This window comes from Pseudophryne corroboree, chromosome 8, assembly GCF_028390025.1.
Source record: "Pseudophryne corroboree isolate aPseCor3 chromosome 8, aPseCor3.hap2, whole genome shotgun sequence".
NCBI classification, from domain to species: domain Eukaryota; kingdom Metazoa; phylum Chordata; class Amphibia; order Anura; family Myobatrachidae; genus Pseudophryne; species Pseudophryne corroboree.
In genome coordinates, this window is record NC_086451.1 from 12336243 (window position 1) to 12361317 (window position 25075).

The 25075-nt window shown below is 48.3% G+C and overlaps 1 protein-coding gene and 1 long non-coding RNA gene across 6 annotated transcripts in view; one reads left to right on the forward strand and one right to left on the reverse strand.

The window, feature by feature from the left end:
- Nucleotides 1–6247: 6247 nt before the first annotated feature.
- LOC134948116 (uncharacterized) lies at nucleotides 6248–22272 on the forward strand. 4 transcript variants are annotated; one of them, XR_010182908.1, is made up of 4 exons: nucleotides 6248–6350; nucleotides 15462–15638; nucleotides 16213–16419; nucleotides 21756–22272. It is a non-coding gene; the product is annotated as an uncharacterized LOC134948116 (long non-coding RNA). The 4 variants fall into 4 exon arrangements; XR_010182910.1 differs by having other exon boundaries at nucleotides 16231–16419; XR_010182911.1 differs by lacking the exon at nucleotides 15462–15638.
- OLFM1 (olfactomedin 1) overlaps nucleotides 21367–25075 on the reverse strand; it is a 104688-nt gene continuing 100979 nt past the window's right edge. For both annotated transcript variants that reach the window (XM_063935901.1, XM_063935900.1), the window contains exon 6: nucleotides 21367–23232. In XM_063935901.1, the coding sequence (XP_063791971.1) occupies nucleotides 22558–23232 (675 nt within the window). In that variant the 3' untranslated portion in view covers nucleotides 21367–22557. The remainder of the gene's footprint in view (nucleotides 23233–25075) is intronic.

The window sequence follows — 25075 nt, forward strand, 5'->3', positions numbered from 1 at the left end:
CACTGGCTGAGAGGTCCAAAGAGTCATCAGGCACCCCCACCCCAATGCTAAACCTCTCCAGTTCCGCCCAGCAGCAGCTCGGGGGGACACCTTCCCGCCAGTCAAGTGCATTAGGCCAAGGAACGCAAAGTACCTGGGCCAGCCACCTTCTTTACGGCCCTGCTACACCATCCACATCCCACATTGTGCTCTCCTTCCCCTATCCACATCCCTCGCTATGTTCTCCTCCCATCAACATACCACACTGGTACGGGCAGGGTGTACTAAGCATTGCGTCCATGATACGGTACATCCCACCACTTATCGGGTACATACAGGTGTTAATAATGCAGGTATGTACCTAGAAATTAACCAAGACCTTGCTCCCACTGAGAGCTGTCCTTTGCAATACAACAACTTCCGGGTTTGGGACCTGAGAGTCCATCCTTTGCAATACAACAACTTCCGGGTTTGGGACCCGAGAGTCCATCCTTTGCAATACAACAACTTCCGGGTTTGGGACCTGAGAGTCCATCCTCTGCAATGCAACAACTTCCGGGTTTGGGACCTGAGAGTCCATCCGCACAAGCGCAGTGTGATGCGGTGGACGTGGGGGCTGCTGGGAGGGATCCAATTGTATCACGATGAGAAGTCCATAATCTTCTACTGGGTAACGCCAGCTACAGCCTGGTATGAACTTACATCCCTGTAGGAAAGGGATGTTCTAATTTTGCTGTGGGGCCCATCAATGTGTATTCATGCCCACACTTAGCACTGGTGTTACCCTTTATATGACAATAAATAACCTAAAATGGGTAATTATGCATCCCAAGGCCCAACACTTCCATGACAAACTGGCATTGATGAACCACCAAGAACAAAAGGTAGAAAGATTGCCATGTACTGTAGCGCTTTCGCTGGAGCCCCCTGAACACTGCTCCCATAGGCTAACGCCTCGCCAGCCCTATTCCTGAGGCGCAGCTGCTACCCGGCTGGAGTCATCCATCAGTGTCTGAGTAACTGGGCCCATCTTGCAGTAAATAATAGGACATGAAGCGTTGCTATCTCACATGGGACAACGTCATCTGCTGGGTGGATATATCTCCTCTCCAGTCAGCGGCATATTTTATTATCAGTGTGACACGGCAATGGTAAATATGACTATCTCTGCTGAACATAAACGATGAGGAACACTTGGAGGTACCTTAATACCCCGAGCCCCCTGAAAAACACGTTACATTGTCTAAATACAAAGTGAGGGCTGTAAATGACAGCAGATGGCACATTCGTGGTCTCATCTCTCATCCTGTCTGATGTAATCTCTGGGGTTTAGCACAGAGGAGAGAGGGGCGGGCGCAGCGTTGCTTTTCCTCCCCAGCAATAATCACAAAATAAAAACCAGGAGAGGAAGATGGGTTTTTTTTTCTAAAGCTGCGCATCCGGCAGATTAGGGACGTTCTCAATATAGAAGATTCGCTCTTTCATTATAACGAGATGATCACGTGACGCACGGGCTCCAACGCCAAGTGGAACACGCTGTGCTGGGAGTACGCTCATTTGTTTAACGTAAAATACGCAGATCCGTACTGTGCACGCCCACAGTAAAAGGGAAAATCAATATATAAACCCTTTAGGTGCTGAAGATTTACTATAAGTGGGTACTCACCTTGCTGTTGCACCAGGTGTCACCTGGGAGAGGCGCAAAAGCAGGAAATTACTATACTGCGCTGTAGGCAGAACTACTTTTTATATAGGTGCTTTCTGATTATAGACAGTACTTTAGAATGACATGTTTTTGTTATTTGTTCTCGTATATGAGAAGGAATACTATATCTGCTCCATATCAAACGCTGCAAAACATACTTACCAACTCTCCACAATGGGCAGCCCTGTCCCCACCACATAACTGACCCTAAGGATGACCCTAAGGGTGACAGGTGAGCGACGCCCTGTCCACACCACATAACTGACCCTAAGGATGACAGGTGAGCGCAGCCGTGTCCCCACCACATAACTGACCCTAAGGGTGACAGGTGAGCGCCGCGCCGTCTCCCCACCACATAACTGACCCTAAGGGTGACAGGTGAGCGCAGCCGTGTCCCCACCACATAACTGACCCTAAGGGTGACAGGTGAGCGCAGCCCTGTCCCCACCACATAACTGACCCTAAAAGTGACAGGTGAGCGCAGCCCTGTCCCCACCACATAACTGACCCTAAGGATGACAGGTGAGCGCAGCCCTGTCCCCCACCACATAACTGACCCTAAGGATGACCCTAAGGATGACAGGTGAGCGACGCCCTGTCCCCCACCACATAACTGACCCTAAGGATGACCCTAAGGATAACAGGTGAGCGCAGCCCTGTCCCCACCACATAACTGACCCTAAGGATGACAGGTGAGCGCAGCCCTGTCCCCCACCACATAACTGACCCTAAGGATGACCCTAAGGATGACAGGTGAGCACAGCCCTGTCCCCACCACATAACTGACCCTAAGGGTGACAGGTGAGCGCAGCCCTGTCCCCACCACATAACTGACCCTAAGGATGACAGGTGAGCACAGCCCTGTCCCCACCACATAACTGACCCTAAGGGTGACAGGTGAGCGCAGCCCTGTCCCCACCACATAACTGACCCTAAGGATGACAGGTGAGCGCAGCCCTGTCCCCACCACATAACTGACCCTAAGGGTGGCAGGTGAGCACAGCCCTGTACCCACCACATAACTGACCCTAAGGGTGACAGGTGAGCGCAGCCCTGTCCCCACCACATAACTGACCCTAAGGATGACAGGTGAGCGCAGCCCTGTTCCCCACCACATAACTGACCCTAAGGATGACAGGTGAGCGCAGCCCTGTCCCCACCACATAACTGACCCTAAGGATGACAGGTGAGCGCAGCCCTGTCCCCACCACATAACTGACCCTAAGGATGACAGGTGAGCGCAGCCCTGTCCCCACCACATAACTGACCCTAAGGATGACAGGTGAGCGCAGCCCTGTCCCCACCACATAACTGACCCTAAGGATGACAGGTGAGCGCAGCCTTGTCCCCACCACATAACTGACCCTAAGGATGACAGGTGAGCACAGCCCTGTCCCCACCACATAACTGACCCTAAGGATGACAGGTGAGCACAGCCTTGTCCCCACCACATAACTGACCCTAAGGGTGACAGGTGAGCGCAGCCATGTCCCCACCACATAACTGACCCTAAGGATGACAGGTGAGCGCAGCCCTGTCCCCACCACATAACTGACCCTAAGGATGACAGGTGAGCGCAGCCCTGTCACCCACCACATAACTGACCCTAAGGATGACAGGTGAGCGCAGCCCTCTCCCCACCACATAACTGACCCTAAGGATGACAGGTGAGCACAGCCCTGTCCCCACCACATAACTGACCCTAAGGATGACAGGTGAGCACAGCCCTGTCCCCACCACATAACTGACCCTAAGGATGACAGGTGAGCGCAGCCCTCTCCCCACCACATAACTGACCCTAAGGATGACAGGTGAGCGCAGCCCTGTCCTCACCCCATAACTGACCCTAAGGATGACAGGAGAGCGCAGCCCTGTCCCCACCACATAACTGACCCTAAGGATGACCCTAAGGATGACAGGTGAGCGCAGCCCTGTCCCCACCACATAACTGACCCTAAGCATGACAGGTGAGCGCAGCCCTGTCCCCACCACATAACTGACCCTAAGGATGACAGGTGAGCGCAGCCCTGTCCCCACCACATAACTGACCCTAAGGATGACCCTAAGGATGACAGGTGAGCGCAGCCCTGTCCCCACCACATAACTGACCCTAAGGATGACCCTAAGGATGACAGGTGAGCGCAGCCCTGTCCCCACCACATAACTGACCCTAAGCATGACAGGTGAGCGCAGCCCTGTCCCCACCACATAACTGACCCTAAGGATGACAGGTGAGCACAGCCCTGTCCCCCACCACATAACTGACCCTAAGGATGACAGGTGAGCACAGCCCTGTTCCCCACCACATAACTGACCCTAAGGATGACAGGTGAGCGCAGCCCTGTCCCCACCACATAACTGACCCTAAGGATGACAGGTGAGCGCAGCCCTGTCCCCACCACATAACTGACCCTAAGGATGACAGGTGAGCACAGCCTTGTCCCCACCACATAACTGACCCTAAGGGTGGCAGGTGACCGCAGCCCTGTCCCCACCACATAACTGACCCTAAGGATGACAGGTGAGCACAGCCCTGTCCCCCACCACATAACTGACCCTAAGGATGACAGGTGAGCGCAGCCCTGTCCCCACCACATAACTGACCCTAAGCATGACAGGTGAGCGCAGCCCTGTCCCCACCACATAACTGACCCTAAGGATGACAGGTGAGCGCAGCCCTGTCCCCACCACATAACTGACCCTAAGGATGACAGGTGAGCGCAGCCCTGTCCCCACCACATAACTGACCCTAAGGATGACCCTAAGGATGACAGGTGAGCGCAGCCCTGTCCCCACCACATAACTGACCCTAAGCATGACAGGTGAGCGCAGCCCTGTCCCCACCACATAACTGACCCTAAGGATGACAGGTGAGCACAGCCCTGTCCCCCACCACATAACTGACCCTAAGGATGACAGGTGAGCACAGCCCTGTTCCCCACCACATAACTGACCCTAAGGATGACAGGTGAGCGCAGCCCTGTCCCCACCACATAACTGACCCTAAGGATGACAGGTGAGCGCAGCCCTGTCCCCACCACATAACTGACCCTAAGGATGACAGGTGAGCACAGCCTTGTCCCCACCACATAACTGACCCTAAGGGTGACAGGTGAGCGCAGCCATGTCCCCACCACATAACTGACCCTAAGGATGACAGGTGAGCGCAGCCCTGTCCCCACCACATAACTGACCCTAAGGATGACAGGTGAGCGCAGCCCTGTCACCCACCACATAACTGACCCTAAGGATGACAGGTGAGCGCAGCCCTCTCCCCACCACATAACTGACCCTAAGGATGACAGGTGAGCACAGCCCTGTCCCCACCACATAACTGACCCTAAGGATGACAGGTGAGCGCAGCCCTGTCCCCACCACATAACTGACCCTAAGGATGACAGGTGAGCGCAGCCCTCTCCCCACCACATAACTGACCCTAAGGGTGACAGGTGAGCGCAGCCCTCTCCCCACCACATAACTGACCCTAAGGATGACAGGTGAGCACAGCCCTGTCCCCACCACATAACTGACCCTAAGGATGACAGGTGAGCACAGCCCTGTCCCCACCACATAACTGACCCTAAGGATGACAGGTGAGTGCAGCCCTGTCCCCACCACATAACTGACCCTAAGGATGACAGGTGAGCGCAGCCCTGTCCTCACCCCATAACTGACCCTAATGATGACAGGTGAGCGCAGCCCTGTCCCCACCACATAACTGACCCTAAGGATGACAGGTGAGCGCAGCCCTGTCCTCACCCCATAACTGACCCTAATGATGACAGGTGAGCGCAGCCCTGTCCCCACCACATAACTGACCCTAAGGGTGACAGGTGAGCGCAGCCATGTCCCCACCACATAACTGACCCTAAGGATGACAGGTGAGCACAGCCTTGTCCCCACCACATAACTGACCCTAAGGGTGACAGGTGAGCGCAGCCATGTCCCCACCACATAACTGACCCTAAGGATGACAGGTGAGCGCAGCCCTGTCCCCACCACATAACTGACCCTAAGGATGACAGGTGAGCGCAGCCCTGTCCCCACCACATAACTGACCCTAAGGATGACAGGTGAGCGCAGCCCTCTCCCCACCACATAACTGACCCTAAGGATGACAGGTGAGCACAGCCCTGTCCCCACCACATAACTGACCCTAAGGATGACAGGTGAGCGCAGCCCTGTCCCCACCACATAACTGACCCTAAGGATGACAGGTGAGCACAGCCATGTCCCCACCACATAACTGACCCTAAGGATGACAGGTGAGCGCAGCCCTGTCCCCACCACATAACTGACCCTAAGGATGACAGGTGAGCGCAGCCCTGTCCCCACCACATAACTGACCCTAATGATGACAGGTGAGCGCAGCCCTGTCCCCACCACATAACTGACCCTAAGGATGACAGGTGAGCGCAGCCCTGTCCTCACCCCATAACTGACCCTAATGATGACAGGTGAGCGCAGCCCTGTCCCCACCACATAACTGACCCTAATGATGACAGGTGAGCACAGCCCTGTCCCCACCACATAACTGACCCTAATGATGACAGGTGAGCACAATTTTCTTTAATGATTTTTCCTGAATTTGTCAGTAAGAAACCTTTGGCCTAGGGGTACAGCACAGAATTAGACACTCAGATGGAGGAACTGCACATGACACAAGGTTGGTGCACGTTCCCATAGGGCGAGTGATGGTGAAAGCGGGTGTCTCAGTTGTGTGAAAACCAGCCAGTGTCTCCTGTCATGTATATTTTATGGCTGTGAAAGAGCCTGATCATTATACAGAGGAGCCCCTTCAATGGTAACGTTTGGAGATGTGTTTCCCATTATATGTCTGTGCGCCAGGTTCAGCAGCACCGAGCAGGTAATTAGTCAGGAACAATGCATTCCGTCTCCGTCTTGCTGATAACAAAGTAATTCTAGATGGTAATTAGGTCAGCAGTGGCAGCACAACACCAACTAGCACATTGGAAGTCCGTGTAATGGAAGTGAATACTGAGCCTCGGGGGCTATTTATTAATAATCGCAGCTGTCTTGAGATAGACTTTTTATTTATTTTTACAAAATGTCCCCGCTATGCTCTAACTATGACTTGCAGGGATAGCCGCAGCGATAATCGCCGTTCCGTCTCCGGCAGAAGCTACGGTAGAGGGGCCATAAGACCCCTCTCCTGCGAGTGTCGGACTGGGGCCTGCAGGGCCCACCGGGGGGATGCAGTGGTAGGAGTCAACGTTCTGGGGTATGTCCAGCCACCACAGAGGCTTGGCTAACCATTAAAGAGAGCATGGTCTGGGCCCCTTGATTTATATATATTGTGGCAGAGACAGCAGTTTTCCATGTGAAAGTAAATGTGGAGGATCCAGACCAGGTTTTAGAAGCAGTAGCAGACTCCCAGGTGTGTGATCAGCAGCACCTGGGATTTCCTGATATAAGGGTTTCCAGGACAGGGTCACCCTGCTCTTGATGGTGGAATAGCTACCCGAGGGATAGGCCGGGTTGTGTGGGTTAGACTAGGGACCACTGGAGCCTATCAAGAGTCTGCTATGCTGTGAGTACCTGTATGCTACTGCCTGTAGTACCGACCGTATGGAATTAACTTGATATGTGGTGACCTGCTGTGCAAAATAAACAGTGAGTGTGTTCATCTAAGTCCCCGTGTGTGTGATTCGTGTCACTATATATATATATATATATACTGCTAATCCATGCATGATAATATACCAGATGAACAACAGCACTGCACTGTAGACGATACACCATAGTCCTGTGCAGTATAAGGTAACATATCTATAATTCAAGTGCACAGATCACTAGAGGAGGCAGTGGGACCTACAGTACCCGGGAGTTTCCTCTTTACCCCTGTGGGTGAGTCCGGCCCTGTCCATAGGCATATAGCGGCTACGAGGCCAAACTCCGAAAAGTATAGCTGTGGTCTGCAACGCTAATGAGCCTTCTGCAGATCTCTGTAAAATCACCAGCATTTGGCTGTTAGTACATAGCGATATACATAAAATTATGCCGAAGCTGCTGTTTGCTCATGATTTATGAGAAATGGGCTTGATAAATAGGCCACTTAATCATCTGATTCTCAGCCATGGATAATGGGGCTGATGCAGCGCATTCACTGTTTAGATGGGAGACACATTTTACACTTGCTCCCCGTTACACTTCTAGAGGTGGAATAGGGGGCAAGCGCTGACCGCGTGCAATGCAGATCACTACAAATGGGCATATGCCCCTGTCAGGAAGCTTAGGGGGCAATTCAGATCTGATCACAGCTGCAAATGCGTTAGCTAATGGGCAAAACCATGTGCACTGCAGGTGGGGCAGAGAGTTAGATTTGGGTGGGTTATATTGTTTCTGTGCAGGGTAAATACTGGCTGCTTTATTTTAACACTGCAATTTAGATTTCAGTTTGAACACACCCCACCCAAATCTAACTCTCTCTGCACACGTTGCATCTGCCCCAACTGCACTGCACATGGTGTTGCCCATCAGCTAACAAATTTGCTGCTGCGATCAGATCTGAATTAGGCCCTTAGTACATTGTGGGTCCTGGATCCCTTTGCAGAGTGCGCACTGATACTGGTGACGAGTGGCAGACCCCCCCACACTGATACGGTTATTGCAGTTAGTGTGGTTGCTGCGTCTCGTTACATTATTTCATATGTGCATACTGTCTGAGGCAGGAAAGCAGATCCACAAGTCATTTATTTAAAGGGGAAGATAACAGAAGGATGGATGTATTTGAATTTAAGTAGTGTTTTTATTTTGTATTTGTGTTTTTATGTAATTGAATAAGGAGATTTATGGTAGACTTACCATAGTTAAATCTCTTTCTGCGAAGTACACTGGGTTCCACAGGGAATACATTGGGGTGTAGAGTTGGATCTTGATCCGAAGCACCAACAGGCTAAAGCTTTGACTGTTACCAGGATGCATTGCACCGCCTCCTCTATAACCCCGCCTCCGGACACTGGAGCTCAGTTTCGTTAACCAGTCCAATGCAGTAGCAGGAAAAAAGAGACGGTAGAGGTTAGCCACAGAGAACCACATTCTCACACTGGAGAAGGGACCATGTCATACAAACCCAAAGAAGCTAAGTGCGTCAGGGTTGGCGCCCTGTGGAATCCAGTGTACCTCGCAGAAAGAGATTTAACTATGGTAAGTTTATCATAAATCTCCTTTTCTGCAGCGGGGTACACTGTGTTCTGCAGGGAATACATTGGGGATGTACTAAAGCAGTTCCTCATGGGAGGGGACGCACCGTAGCATACACAAGAACCCGGCGTCCAAAGGAAGCATCCTGGGAGGCGTAAGTATCAAAGGCATAGAACCTAATGAACGCGTTCACTGAGGACCACGTAGCCGCCTTGCACAATTGTTCAGCGGACGTGCCTCGACGGGCCGTCCAAGAAGGTCCAACAGACCGGGAAGAATGGGCCTTGATAGCAGCAGGAGCTGGGAGTCCAGCCTGCGCATAGGCTTGTGCAATCACCATTCTAATCCATCTGGCCAAGGTCTGCTTATTCGCAGGCCAACCATGTTTGTAAAAAACAAAAAGTACAAAAAGGGTATCTGACCTCCTGATAGAGGCAGTCCTCTCCACGTAAATACGGAGAGCCCGTGTCACATCCAAAGACCGCTCTTTGGAGGACAAACCAGAAGAGATAAAAGCTGGAGCCACAATCTCTTGGTTAAGATGGAAAGATGACACCACCTTAGGTAGATAACTGGGGCGAGTTCTAAGAACTGCTCGGTCACGGTGAAAGATCAGAAAGGGTGGACGACAGGACAAAGCGCCTAAGTCCGACACCCTCCTAGCAGAGGCAATAGCCAGCAGAGACACAACCTTAAGTGTTATGCATTTAAGGTCCACAGACTCAAGAGGTTCAAATGGAGACTCTTGTAGGGCATCCAAGACAACAGACAGATCCCATGGAGCCACAGGAGGGACATAGGGAGGCTGAATCCGTACAACACCCTGAGTGAAAGTATGAACGTCAGGAATAGATGCAATTTTCCTCTGAAACCACACCGACAAGGCAGATATATGAACCTTGAGGGAGGCCAGAGGAAGGCCTAAGTCCAGGCCTTGTTGCAGAAAAGCCAAAAGTCTGGCAGTTCTGAATTTGTATGAATCGTAATTCTTAGCAGCACACCAGATGAAGTAAGAATTCCAGACCCTATAATAAATCCATGCCGAAGCCGGTTTGCGGGCCTTCAGCATAGTTTGGATAACCGCCTGTGAGAATCCTTTGGTCCAGCCTGGCCAGGTCCGGGTAGACGCAAGGGCCCTGAACAAGGAGGTCTGGGCAATGAGGAAGTAGAAGAGGACGCTCTATCGATAGAACCTGCAGGTCTGAGAACCAATGCCGTCTGGGCAACGCTGGAGCGACTAGTAGGATTCCTCCTTCTTGTTTGAACTTCCGTAGTACCCTGGGCAGGAGTGACACTGGAGGGAACACATATGACAGCCGAAAGTTCCATGGAATTGCCAGTGCGTCCATGAACGCTGCTTGATCCGAGGACCGGAACCTTGTGATTGTGTCGAGACGCCATCAGGTCCACATCTGGTAGGCCCCATTTGTCCACTAGGAGTTCAAAGACTTCCGGATGAAGACTATACTCTCCGGCGTGAACGTCCTGACGACTGAGGAAATCCGCTTCCCAGTTGAGGACTCCGGGAATGAACACTGCCGATATTGCTGGCAGATGGCATTCCACCCAACAAAGGATTTTAGATACTTTCATCATTGCCATGCGGCTTCGAGTGCCGCCTTGATAATTTATGTATGCCACCGTGGTGGCGTTGTCTGATTGTACTTGAACAGACCTGTTCTGTATCAGAGGCAGGGCAAGAGTCAAGGCATTGAACACTGCCCGCAATTCCAGAATGCTTATCAGGAGGAGAGATTCCTCCTTGGTCCACCGGCCCTGGAGATAGTGTTGCTCTAGCACCGAGCCCCAACCCCACAGGCTGGCGCCCGTAGTCAGTAGGACCCAGTTGGAGATCCAGAAGGGACGGCCCCTGCTCAACTGTCGGTCCTGTAGCCACGAGCTCAGTGACAGACGAACCTCCAGAGTCAAGGAGATCATTTGAGACCTGATCCGAAGAGGCAGGCCGTCCCACTTTGAAAGGATTAACCTCTGCAGAGGGCGGGAATGAAATTGAGCGTACTCTACCATGTCGAAAGCCGTCACCATGAGGCCTAGTACTTGCATCGCCGAGTGTATCGACACTCGTGGACAAGAAAGGAAGCATCTGATCCTGTCCTGAAGTTTCAGGACTGTCTCCGGAGACAGAAACAGTCTTTGGCTGTGTGTGTCCAGCAGTGCCCCCAGGTGCAAAATGCTCCAAGCAGGGACTAGCGAGTTCTTCCAATTGGTAATGCCACCCGTGGGCTTGCAGGAATTGGACCCTCAGTTCCAGATGACGGAGGAGAACCTCTTGGGAGTTCGCCAGGATCAGCAAGTCATCCAGATACGGCAGGATACTGATTCCATGTTGACAGACGAAAACCGTCATCACGGCCATGACCTTGGTAAAAATCCGAGGGGCCGTGGCTAATCCAAATGGCAGAGCCTGGAATTGATAATGTAGGTTACCAATAGCAAACTGCAGATATTGCTGATGCAAAATGGCAATAGGTATATGCAAGTAAGCATCCTGTATGTCCAGGGATACCATATAGTCCTCGAGTTCCATGGCCAGCACAATAGAATGCAGGGTTTCCATACGGAATTTGGACACTCTCAAAAATTTGTTCAAAGATTTAAGATTGAGTATAGGCCGGAAGGACCCATTGGGTTTCGGGACTAGAAACAGAGTCAAATAGTATCCTCTGCCTCTCTGGGACAGAGGTACGGGTACTACCACTCCTGTGTCCAGGAGGGATCGTACAGCCAGGTGTAGAGCCTGCGCTTTCAATGGATTCGAAGGAAGAACCGTGTGCAGAACTGGCAAGGGGGACGTCTCTTGAAAGAGACTGCGTACCCGTGAGAGACAACTTCTCGCACCCATGCGTCTGAATCGGTCTTTAACCAGATCTGGGCAAATTGTAGAAGTCGGCCTCCCACCTTGGGATCCCCCAGCAGGAGGCCCGCCCCGTCTTGCAGCGGGCTTGTCCTGTTTGGAAGCAGTCTGGTGGGCATCCCAGTATTGTTTAGATTTGGGCTTAGTGGCTTTGGAGCCTGTCTCGGGTACGTCTGACCCTTCGATTTTCCTGGAGGACGAAAGGAACGAAAAGTGGTACTCTTAGCCTTCGGAGTTGAAGGATTAGTACTTGGGAGAAATGCAGTCTTGGCAGACGCCAAATCAGTTACAATCTTGTTTAGATCTTCCCCAAAGAGGATGTCTACCTTAAAAGGGAGCACCTCCAGGGTCTTTTTGGAGTCCAGGTCCACCTTCCAGGACCTCAATCACAGAATACGGCGAGCCAGTATAGACAGGGTAGACGCCTTGGCCGTCATAACACCTGCCTCAGAGGACGCCTCCTAAATATAGTGGGAGGCGGTGGTAATATGAGACAGATATTTTCTGGCAGTGTCGGATATAGCCTGAGGTAGCTCTTCCGCCAATGCCTGAACCCATGCTTCAATTCCTTTGGCGGCACGGGAGGCTGCTATAGTGGGTCTATGTACAGCACCGGTAAGGGAGTAAATAGACTTCAGGCATCCCTCCATACGCTTATCCGTCAGCTCTTTCAGTGAGGTGACAGTGGTAACAGGCAGAGCAGATGACACCACAAGACGGGCGACATGAGAGTCTACCGGCATTGGATTTTCCTATTTGTTACTCAACTCAGCAGGAATAGGATAATGAGCTAGCATCTTTTTAGACAGGGAGAATTTCTTTCCCGGAGAAGACTAGGATTCCTGACGAATGTCAATTAAATGGTCAGAATGGGGTAAGACTACTTTAGCAACCTTCTGACGTTTAAACTCATCAGGTTTCTTAGAAGCAGTAGTGGGATCTACCTCATCATCGATTTGTAGAATCAGCTTAATAGCCTCCAATAGGTCAGGGACCTCAATCTGAGTTGTAGGTTCACCGTCAGAAGCGACTGTATCCGTGTCTGACGGATCAGTATATTCCCCATTCTCATCAGAAGAATTATCTGAAATGTTAGTAGATTGTGAGGAGGAAGCGGCCTGCTTAGATGACCTCTTGACCCCAGTGGGGCGTGAGGTAGGCTTTTGTACCACCAAAGATTGAGTTCATTGTTGTATCTGGGTAGACTGAGCATCTGCCCAGGGTGGATTAACTACGGGGACAATATGTGGTTGCAATGGCACAGGAGGTCCCACAGGGGGCGTAAGATGTGACACCAGCGTATGCAACATACTGGAGAACGGTTGCCATGGTGGCTCCTGAGTGACTACGGGAGCTGTGGGCTGACTGGGAGATGTATGGCACCCAGTGCACAAACCATCAGTTATAACTTCCCCCTCAGGTAAATGCGTGGTGCACGTCCTGCATGATGCAAAAGCATCCGCGGATTTTCCGCCCTGCGTGGCAGACATGATAGTAAATGTAGCTGCAGAGATAAACAGTACAAAATAGCCAGACAAACACACTGCCTGCAAATAACCCCCTTATGTTATGCGACACAGAGGATTAAAGAGGTATGATGTGACTGAAACACACAGTAAACACACTAAATAGTATATATTGTGTAACACTATATATGAGACCCTGACGCACCTAGCCACCCAGTGTGCAGAATACAGTGATAGCAATAGGTAGGATACACTAATGTAATCCACACAGCAGCTACAGGCACACTCAGTTACAGTTACAATGCAGAAATGAATTCAAACATTAAAACTGCACTGGACTAGTAGAAGTACACTTGTTCTTAACTAACACTGTCTAAAATGACATGTAGAATACTTAAGTGTCCTGTAAAATCACAGCGCTGATGAGACAGGCGGCTTTACAGAGGAGACATCACCCAGCAGTCCCGGAGACCAGATGCAGCTATGTGAGAAAATGGCGCCGAAATCTCAGTGAGGGAGGGTGATCAGCAGCTCCAGGGCGGGAACACCTGCAGCAGATGGCGCCTGGAGCTGGGGGAGGGGCTACAGGTCAGCGCCTTATCCCCTCTGCTGGTCCTCACCACCGGGTACTGTGGACCCTGTGTAACATGGATTTCTTAAAATCCGACCTGTGCTCCCTGCCCTGGTGGATATAGTAGGGTCCCTGTGCAGTGCAGTACAGTGTCCACGCCAGTGTTGCGGTCAATCTCCTGGGACCGCGACCGGAACGCGATTTATCGACGGGTCTCACCTGGGGGACCATCTTACCTCCTCCCTGATGTGCAGCCATGCGAACCTGGAGAGCGTCAGCGGCGGTGTGCCTATGAACCGATGTGCCTCCGCTGCAAGTACCCGGGAACCGGCCGCGGGAGTATGCAGCGCTGCTGGGGAGGTGATGGAGCCGCAGCACAGAATGTCAGACTGACATGGAAAGTGCGGCGGCCCTTGGAAGTCTTCTAAAAAAGCTCTTTTCAGGGCTGCCTAGCGCAGCCCAACCTGATAGTGACCTGCACTGCAGGCACCAACTTACAAACTGAGCTCCAGTGTCCGGAGGCAGGGTTATAGAGAAGGTGGTGCAGTGCATCCTGGGAACAGTCAAAGCTTTAGCCTGTTTGTGCCTCGGATCAAGATCCAATACACCAACTTACAAAGTGAGCTCCAGTGTCCGCAGGCGGGGTTATAGAGGAGGCGGTGCAATACATCCTGAGAACAGTCAAAGCTTTAGCCTGTTTGTGCCTCGGATCAAGATCCAACTCTACACCCTGATGTATTCCCTGTGGAACACAGTGTACCCCGCTGCAGAAAATTGAATTAAACACGGTAAATGCAACTTAGTATTTATTAACATTGGGCCCGATTCACGTTTGTATGGAATTGCACAGCGGCCGCGCAATTCCGTCTAATTCAAATTCTAATGCAGCAAGAGGCGTCTGTAGGAGATACACGCCCACGGTTTGTATTAGCGACATCCGGGCGCTGCGTCTGAGAACGCAGCCTCGGATCACCATTGCGACCATCAGTTGCAATTTACGATGGTTACAGGCACCGGCCGGCCAGTATAAGCTGAAGCTCGCTCAGGCAGGCCGTAGGATCCGGACACCAGGGTTCAGGAAGTCTGCGTGTGACAATGCACAAGATCCATCTTCCATGGGTGCATTTTATGTGTACGGTTTTTGGTGCAAAAATGCTGGAAAATATTCCATGTGATGCCACCTCCCAGACTGATGCAGCCTCTTCCTTCCAGCAGTTCCTCATCTTGCTGAACAGTCCCCATGTCTGTGTCTTGAGGGGAGGGCTTCACCGATTTTGGCTTCTGGAGTAAAACAATCCAGCAGCTGTTGGATAATGCAGCATCCTCAGGGTAGTATCAGAGATTGCTGCACGGATACGATAATCAATCACATCTCCATGGTTATACAGGACCACCGGGGGTCTCTGCCTGCTCCATCTAACCGTACGGGTACTCGGAGAAATCACAGAACCTCATGCACAATCCCCAGCCAGCCCACGCCGTGGGTTATGTAATGCAAGTGATACATTTTTAAAAACACTTTAACGTCAAAACTCAAAATGAGCGTAAAAGTGCCAGTAATACAGGGAAACCAAACCCACGAGTAATGTGTTTAATAGCAGAAGAATGAAAGTAAATAATTGATGTTGCAGGGACTTCCCACCGAGATCCATTATTTCTTGCCATGTTTCCAATCCAGCAATTTTCTGTTTTCCACTTCAGCCTGAAAGAAAATATCTCCCTTGGGTTTCGCAGGCCGGAGCTATTTTTAGAGATCCCTAGGAATTTGACCTTACCATTGTTGGAGCCAGGCTGCTGTGTTTTTGGAGGGCACACTTTTGGAAAAGCAGAACATTCTCTCGGCTTCATAGCAGACCATTTTCCGCTGAGTGACAGCAGGTAATATTTTCCAGCAAAGGACTAGCGGAGATGCATACTGCGTTATCCCAGCCGTTATATATCGTAGCAAGAAACAGCCCAAGGCACTAACACCGTTCCCTCATCTAGTTATTGGCACAAATCTGTCTTTGGTTCTCTCTCACTTTCACAATTACTTTGATGTTTACTGCCGAAGCAGCAGCGCTTTCCACTCCCGTAGGCGAGCTCATTTCTAGGCAGGAATTGCGGGCGTGGCTTGTTTAACACGGTCTTACCAATTTGCCAGATGAACTAAAATGTCTCATTACAAAGACCAGTAAATTAAATACAACATGGCAACATCTGACCAGTATTCATTGAGGAGACTATTTAGGGGCATATTCAATTGTGTGTTCATTTTTTTTTCTTAAACCCAGTGGCGCGGGGCTTTTCCTATTCAATTGAAGGTGAGAAAATGAGTCTTCTTTCTCACACCCCTACAGCAAGTCTGATTTTTCCTAAACCATTATATTTAGGAAAAAATCAGCAGGACTTGTACTGGAACCACAGAGGCACCCACTAGCTTAATTAGTTCTTAATTACTCACTTTTCACAGCGCTGTCTTCTTCATCAGGATCCCACAGGCTGGTCTGCAGCAGCGATGTGTGTGTGTGTGTGAGACCCCGGCAGGTGTGTTACCCACAGTGGGAGAACTACATCTCCCAGGAGTCACCTCCCCTTCCAGCATCCTCCTTCGCGGTGGCAAGATAGAGGGGAGATAACAGGGAGCCGCAGAGACCACTGGACTGGCCGGAACACGCAAGTATAGAAAAAAATTCTTGCACCGCAGCATTTTCAAAGCAGAAATCCCAGCGTGCATTTTTTTTAAAAATTAGATACCGCAGGTATCGGCAGCGCACATACCCACGGTGATCCAAAATTGGTCACAAGGTCTGCAAGTTTATTTTGCGGACAAAATCTTACGCCCAACTGGATACCCCCCTTAGTGTTCGCTGCACAATACAGAGCATTCTAGTGCTGCTATATAATACAGAGATAATTCTACTACTAATATAAAATACAGACATCATTTTATGCTGCTAATCAATACAGAGAGCATTCTAATACTGCTATACAATACAGAGAGCATTCTACTGCTGCTGTACAATACAGGGGTCATTCTAGTGCTGATATGCTATATAGATCATTATAGTGGGCATCATTATACATTATTATAGCTTGCAGTGGACATTATTGTTCTAATATACAATAGAGATCAATCTAGTGATTGCTATATAATACAGAGATCATTTTAGTACCTGATATACAATACAAACAGCATACTAATGACTTCTAAACAATAGATGTCACAAATCAGGTACTTAGACCCTCTTACCACACCCGGATTTACTGGCTGGCTAGTCATTTCTGGATTCCTCGGTTGCTGCGGTCCGGTGCGCAATGGGCGCAGCCATCTTGCCTGAGGTCAGCTGAGACTGTTACAGCCATTCACAGTCTCTATGCTGCACATGACTTCCACATCCAATCCTGAGGTAGAGCTCCCTATTTAAACCTCTCTCTGCCACCTGCTAATTGCTAATACAATTAGTCTTCTAAGTATCCTGGTCCCCTGTGTCAGAAGCTGGTCTCTGTTCCTGAGCTTCCAGCATCTGTTCCAGTTCCTCTCCGGTGTCATACAGAGTGCTCCTATTTTTGCTACTAATGCAGCTCTGTACTCAGTGCTCTCCATTCTGCAGCAAGGTGCTCTCCCTGTTGTATCAGCACTCAGATCCTGTACACCAGTGTGCTGTCTTCCACCTGCAGTGTTACCTGTGCCCCAGCTGCAGTCTGCTATTATATAGCCTCCTGCATGCATTCTCCTGCACTACCTGCTAAAACCTTGTTCAGAATTCCAACCATTGACTATCGTCAGTTCTTTAGCTGGCATTGCAGACACACATGTTCCCATGTTATACAGACTGAATCATCCTGTAGTCATAGCACACGTGTTCTAGGTTATATATATTTTAGCTGCCACTGACAGGTAGCATACTTTCTGTATCCTAGTTTTGCTCTATTCTCCTGTGTCTAATTAAGGATAAAACTGAATGAGGAGGAATATCACTCACCATCCTAGTTTCATTCACTCCAGTATAAACCAGTCCTGCCCTGCGGCCCCAGTACAGAGTACAATACAAACTCAGATTCTGAAAATAGAGAGCATTCTAGTGACTGACATACAATATAGAGAGCATTCTAGTGACTGATATACAATATAGAGTGCATTCTAGTGACTGATATACAATATAGAGAGTATTCTAGTGACTGATATGCAATATACAGAGCATTCTACTGACTGATATATAATATAAAGTGCATTCTAGTGACTGACATACAATATAGAGAGCATTCTAGTGACTGACATACAATATAGAGAGCATTCTAGTGACTGATATATAATATAAAGTGCATTCTAGTGACTGATATACAATATAGAGTGCATTCTAGTGACTGATATACAATAGAGAGTATTCTAGTGACTGATAAACAATAGAGCGCATTCTAGCACTGCTATATAATACTGAGATAATTGTAGGTCTCCATAGAACACAGATAGCATTCCAGTGACCACTGCACAATAAACAGTGCCTAGATGCTGGTGAACAGTACACAATACAGATAACATTCTAGTGCTGCTAAACAACACAGTGATCTTTCTAGTGACTGTGATAAAATGCAGAAATCATTCTAGTTACCGCCATACAATACTGACAGCAGCATCTTACTACATTTTGTACAATGCAGTGAGCATTCCAGTGCTGCTACAGAAGACAGAGATCATTCTAGGGACATGTGTGCGATACGGAGATAATCTAAATGATGCAGAGAGCATCCTACAGGCCAATATACAATGCTGAGAACTCTCCAGGGGGTACTTGCAGCATGTATGCTTTCTCCTGGTGGGTCTGTGGCATGCTTGCCTTTAGGGCAAATGTTGGGGAGTTGTCATAACCATAAGACTTCTCCCAACACTCGGATGAATGCCTGACACTAACCACCAAAAAGAGTGCAGAAGTTCTCTAGAGATATAACATCACTCCTTCATTAATAGATGTAGAGGGAAGGAGGTGCAGACATCCTCTGCTGTGGTATGTGGAATGAATCTGACACCCTATGAGGGGGATGTATCAAACCTTGGAGAAGTAGCGTATACTGCTAAATGACAGAAGCCAACTGATAGCTTTACGCATCTTCTCCACTTTATCTCTCTCCAAGGACACATCTGCCTCTCACTGTCTCTTGTGTGCAAGGGATTCCATGAGATTGAAGGTATACATCTTGATATGGTGCGAGTAGTCCAGCAATCTTTGCAGAATAGATTTACCCTTACACAAGATGGCTGCTGAGCTAGCGACCATCTTGTACCCTGTCATTCAAGGGTAGCCATCTTTGCCAGTCTCTTATGATTCATTTCATTAATAACACCTTCCTGTGAATTCCTTTATTGATTCTCTTTTGTTGTCCTCTGCTATGTTTGACCATACTTGCCTACTGTCTCTGAATGTCCCGGAGACTCATGGATTTCCCCCCTGACTCGCAGGAGCGTAGTCCAGGCCCCCAGATCCTGCTCACTTCCCTAGCGTCATGAATCACGATATTGCGCAGTAGTGAGGGCAGGATCACAATGACGTAAATGGGTCATTACAGCTCCTGCACTTGTCCTTCGGTCCAGAGAATAGGTGAGTGGGCATTTGACCTCCATTAAATGCAAACCTGCTCTTGTGGAACATCAGGGAGATTAACACATTTGTGGGAGCCATCATGGGTCCCACTACGCAGCCAGCTAAAAGCTTGCCGAGACATTGGGTTATGAGAAAACACAATTAGGCCATATATACTGTATATGCATATGGATATAACTTTAACAGCACAGGAATTAGTTTTAAACCCGTACAACATGAAGCACAACGGAACTTGAGACGAAATGCACTAAAAGCAAAATTTAGTAAAAATCCCATTTTCTGTTTTATTACCGCATTTCCATATGCATCCCGGGGCTTCTGTGCGGAGAGTAACGCCAGCTGTTGCTCCCAGCATGCCCCGTGGCTGCCACGTCACTTTGCATATGCGCAGATGGAATCCCAGGGCCGATACTCGGAAGTCATTTGAAGTACTAATCACATATGTTAGTGAATATGCGATTAATACCACTGTGAAGTCTGGTGGAATGTATTCCGCCTTCTTCATGCATCTCGCCCCTGGCTTGAGAAACAGCCGCTGCCGCTGTAACGCAGCACTTTGTATACAGATTTAGCCCCTGTCGCACACAGATGTACAAGTGTCTGCTTTTTATTCCTACAACGACCCGTGTTCAGAAACACGCCTGGGACGTGCTTTGAACGGACAATGCGGAGTAATTTCTTTGATTGAAGAGATATTCTATTCTCCGGCTGACGGCTAATCGTGTTATGTCTGCGCGCATTTGTTGATATGTTTCATTACTGTAATTGATGTGGATACTGGCTAAATAATACAACATACAGGATTAATCTGACAAGCCTGTTGTCGAACTCTGACCCGACGAGATGGTTGCCTAGGAAACAGCATAAACCGTGTTGATTGAAATGTCTGACCCCGGTCCCGGCTGTGTCATGTGACTGATCAGACAGAGCAGAATGCAGGGCCATTTAGTCACTTCTGATCTTATACACCTTATTCATCTATTTTCTCACTCGTCTGGGCTCTGGGTTTTCTCTGAATGATGTAACTCTATTTGCTCACTGCTCATTGCCATATTTCTGCAAACGCCTGTGCAGCTCTTACTGGTTTGGATCAATAGACTTAGCAGACATGTGACACCACCCAGTCGCGTTATATACAGCCATGCTTTTGCACTACAATTACCAGGAAAAGTCACTCATTGTGTGTCCTCCAGAGACTGCCATCATAGACCGCTTTCTCTTCTCTGCGCCTGTGCAGGTCACATTGGCTGTAACAGCTGACATTTATCAAGTGTGTTTTAGTAACTGGTCACTCTAGGCAGTGAGATGTCATCCCCACATAATATAATGTGCCGCCGTTCTCTCATCCAGTTACCTTTCCCTAGGCGTCAGTGCTCTGTCCTCCAACTGCACCCACAATCCATTCTGGCTGGAGGTTCTGGAACCATTTAGAGTTATGGGAGCCACTGATCAGCGTCCCAACTGAACCTCAAAGATAGAGATGTGACATTTCTGGGTAGAGTTCTAGGACCTCACCCCATCCTTCATAGATATTACATACCCTCCAACATGACCCATTCCGTTAGGTACAAAATGCTCTGTTCCTGGACTTCCTTACCAGTGGCAGTAGCTGAGGTGGGGCTGCAGCACAGGACAGGAGAGCCACACCTACTGCCCCTCCAAACAGTGCCAAACATCACCGGCTGAGACCCGCTGGCAGCTGGTGTGGTTCCTCTATTTGAATTTTGGACTGTGCTGCAGCCCAACCCTTCAACTGCCATCGGCAAGGAGGTCCCGGAACAGAGCATTTTATACCTAATGGAGTGGGTCATGTTATACACCCATGAAAATCCCACAAACATTGGAAGATATTCCGAGCCCCTCACCCCAAGTTCATTTAATCTCCTGTCACAATCAGAAATAGTGAGGATCTGGTTCCCCCTTCAACTGAAATCCCCCCGCCTATTATCTCCCACCGCTGCCAATCAGAAACATCCGACAATAAAATCTTCAGCAGAACGGCCACAAAAAATAAAAACGATTCAAAATTTTCTAATATCTCTTTTTATTTTTCTTTAGATAGCTGTGGATAGTACAAATAATTTCCTTTTTCTTGTGGATATAATGTGTCTCCTGATGGCTGTTTTAAATAATATTTTTTTTTAAAAACAAAACATCTTTCTAGTTCTTTCATACATTTACTTATAGTGGGTAGGAAGAAGCTAGATGTATTCCACAGACAGCTAGTGTTTTTCAGATCGGAATCATCGCTAATAATATCGTTATCACAGGATACATTCTCTATTCCACCGGCCACAAGCAGCAGCGCACCCTTTGTGTCCTATAAATTACCGTGACGGGTAAACACGTTTCCTCTATAGTCATACAGCCGTACGTATATATTATCTGTAATAAATATTTTTTTTTCCTCTTTTAGTTTTTACAGAAACAAAATTAATTGCTCTTAATAAATCTGAACTACGTCAAGTTGAACAACATTCATCGCGTGAACAAACAAATACAGCTGAATACTTCGGATTACAACAGACATTATACATGGATCATTTCTGATACATAAGTTTAAACAATATGGACAAACTACCATTATAGCCAGAATACAGACTTCATTCTGATTAGGACAGAGCTGCTGTACTAACAACACTTTTACCACCTCCGACCCTTATCGATGGATTTACGTCATTTTAAATCTAGAAAAAAGGAACGGTAATTCTTCTCTCTTTACAATACCAAACGGCGTTAGGTTTCCAGGTAACAATCTGCTCTGAAATCCGCTCCAACGATCGCGGTTCTCTCCGGAATTATGACAGTCTTTCACTTTGTCCTAATAACAACAGCTTTCCGTTCATCGAAAGACCTACAGTTTTAATGTCGGGTATTGTTCGTTATAGCAAACAGTCATTGCCTTGTACATAAAGTTTGTGTTCGATTTAAAAGACAGGAGTAACTTTTTTTATAATCTTGGATCATAAGTGCAGCAGATTTTTATTTTATTTTTATTTATTTTCCTTAACTTTGTTTTGACGACGTGTTAATAGATGTAAAAATTCTCAAAGGTCTGCCGGTGCGTACGTCACTTTCCGAGAGGGCGCCGGAAACCATTTTCATTCGGTCCGGTCAGATCTTTGAGAAGGACGATGACGTGTTTTGGCAGCCATTCTGTTCTTCAGTTGCGCCCACCCCCGCGGTTTCCGGTCAGTTGTTTTAGGCGACAGGCCGAGCTACAACTCGTCAGACCTGATGACGTGGAACAGGGTGACGTTATAAAGGACCTGGTGACCGTTGTTCCAAGCATACAAGGCCCGGTCCTTGGGATTGTAGTCCAACATTGAGATGTGTGAATACCTGTTTTGGAAAGGGATGTCAATGTATTCATAGTTAGACGTATTGGTCTGGTAAGCATAGTGCACTTTGGTTCCACCAGAGTAGCCGTTGGTGACATAGAGGGTCCCACAGATCATGAAGGCCTCTCCGGCACTTCTCTTAGGATAACCCGTATACCAGGTCTTCAGTATCTGTAGAGTGTTCGGATCTAGTTTGCTTATAACTATGTTACCGGCATTCTGGTTGGTGGCATAGACCACCCAAAGACCATTTTCATCCACCATAATGTCTATGTCCGACTGGCCACCCCAGGCATAGTGATAGACGTTGCTGTGGCCGGCCGGGTCCAAGCTGCGCGTTTTCAGGATCGCCTCTGACTTCAAGTCAAATCTGATGATGATGTGGCTTTGGAATTTGTTGAAATATATGGATCCATTATAGACAACCTGTCCAGTGCCGGACCATGGATGAGGGAGGCGGTGAGAGGTAAAGTTGTCGCTATTCATAAAGTCCTCCATAGATCTGTACTCCCTGACAAAGCGGTTATTGTGGTAGCCGTCCATGTACCAGACCTGCGGAACAAATGTGCAGAATGAGTCTCTTGTTACAATCCTTACCTGGGACATAATAGTTCAGGGAAAGGAGCGAGGACTCGGAGTACAGAGCAATGATCAAACTGCGTTTCAGGTGGGTGTATTGATCGAAGGGTGAACAGCCCAATATCTGGTGAAAACAGATCAGCGAACTGCGTCACTAGACCCTACTTCCACTGCGTCACTAGACCCTCCTTCTGCTGCGTTAATAGACCCTCCCCCCTGCTTCATTGGACCTTCCCCTGCTCTACATGATGCCACAATTTGAGGCATTGCACTGCAGAGGGTTTGGCAGTGACGACGCGTTTCACATCCTCTCCCGCATAAAATGTCATGCAGCGGCCAATCCAGATAAAAAAAATATTCAACAGCTTCTGACATTATCCTGGGTTTTAATTCAATAAACATGCTGGTGGAGATATCAGTAATCTGGTGGTCATGCAAATCACAGCAGGAGAGGAAGGTGGGGGGAGAGGAAGGTGGGGGAGAGGAGGAGGGGGGGGGGTGGATTGTGACATTTGACAATGATCTTAAAAAAAAAAGAAAAAAAGAAAGTGCTTTAAAAGTCCTTGTGTTCTTTTCAACCATTTCCGTTTGGAGATGTACGCTTGCACCCCTGCCGCGATGGCCTGCGAGGATAAAGCACCCACCCTTTCCGAAACATTAACATATGACATTTAAAAATGAAATGTCAAGTAAGGATTTCCCCACAGCACCTTTCTCACAAGCCTGGGAAGGTGACACACTGACAGAGCCAAGGCTAACGCTGTATCATTAACACGTTCACTGCAGAAGCCCTGTCTGGTCTTAGGCCCCAAGTGTGCGACGGAACACATTCACGGTATTATCTCCAAATACCCAGTGTTCACGTACAATTACCAAATCAAATGGATGTTAAATATAGTTACATTGGCCATAGAAATCTAGAAAATATCTTCACCCTCCTTATTCATCTCACCACTACTCCTGTCAGCTGCATTATGTGCAGAGGAAACGGAGGAGGCAGACTGAGCAGGCAGTCTGAAGTAGAAATATATATATCAAGTATATATACAGGCGCTGTGATGGGTGGCTTGTCCTAGCAGCTGTATGGATAAGGGGTAGTCAAGCCCTTTTAGGAACAAGGTAAGTAAAGAAAAATATACAGCGCTATTTGACACAGTGAGATCTGAGCAAATGTGTATTTAATATTGATTTTAAAAAAGCTTATACAAATAAAAACATATCAACTGAAATGAATATACATAAAATCTATATCTCACTATTGAATCTTTGGTGGACTTTGAGACCTGGTGAATACTAGCACCAACTAGTATGTGAAGGCACCAATTAGCATGAATATACCAAGCGTAAATACAGTCATGAATACGGACCAAGTGTATAATGATTCATCCAATTGGATGTGGTTACCAAGTCTGTGTTCCGTTTACAAAGGCTCCCATAGATGCAGGTTCGTATAGCAACGGCAGCAATTGTTGGAGTCCTGGTTCACAGTTCAATGGGTGCTCCGTGTTCCAATGTGTGGGTTCTCCTATAGGAATAGTAGGCGATGGCAGTGCCAATGTGGAGTCCTGGTTCACGGAGGCAATGGATTGCTGGGTCCTGACTGTAGATGGTGGTGCGATAGTGGTGCTGGTCAGCAAAAGTCCACACAAGGTCCACCTTGCTAGTATTTACCAGGTCTCAAAGTCCACCAAAGATTCAATAGTGAGATATAGATTTTATGTATATTCATTTCAGTTGATATGTTTTTATTTGTATAAGCTTTTTTAAAATCAATATTAAATACACATTTGCTCAGATCTCACTGTGTCAAATAGCG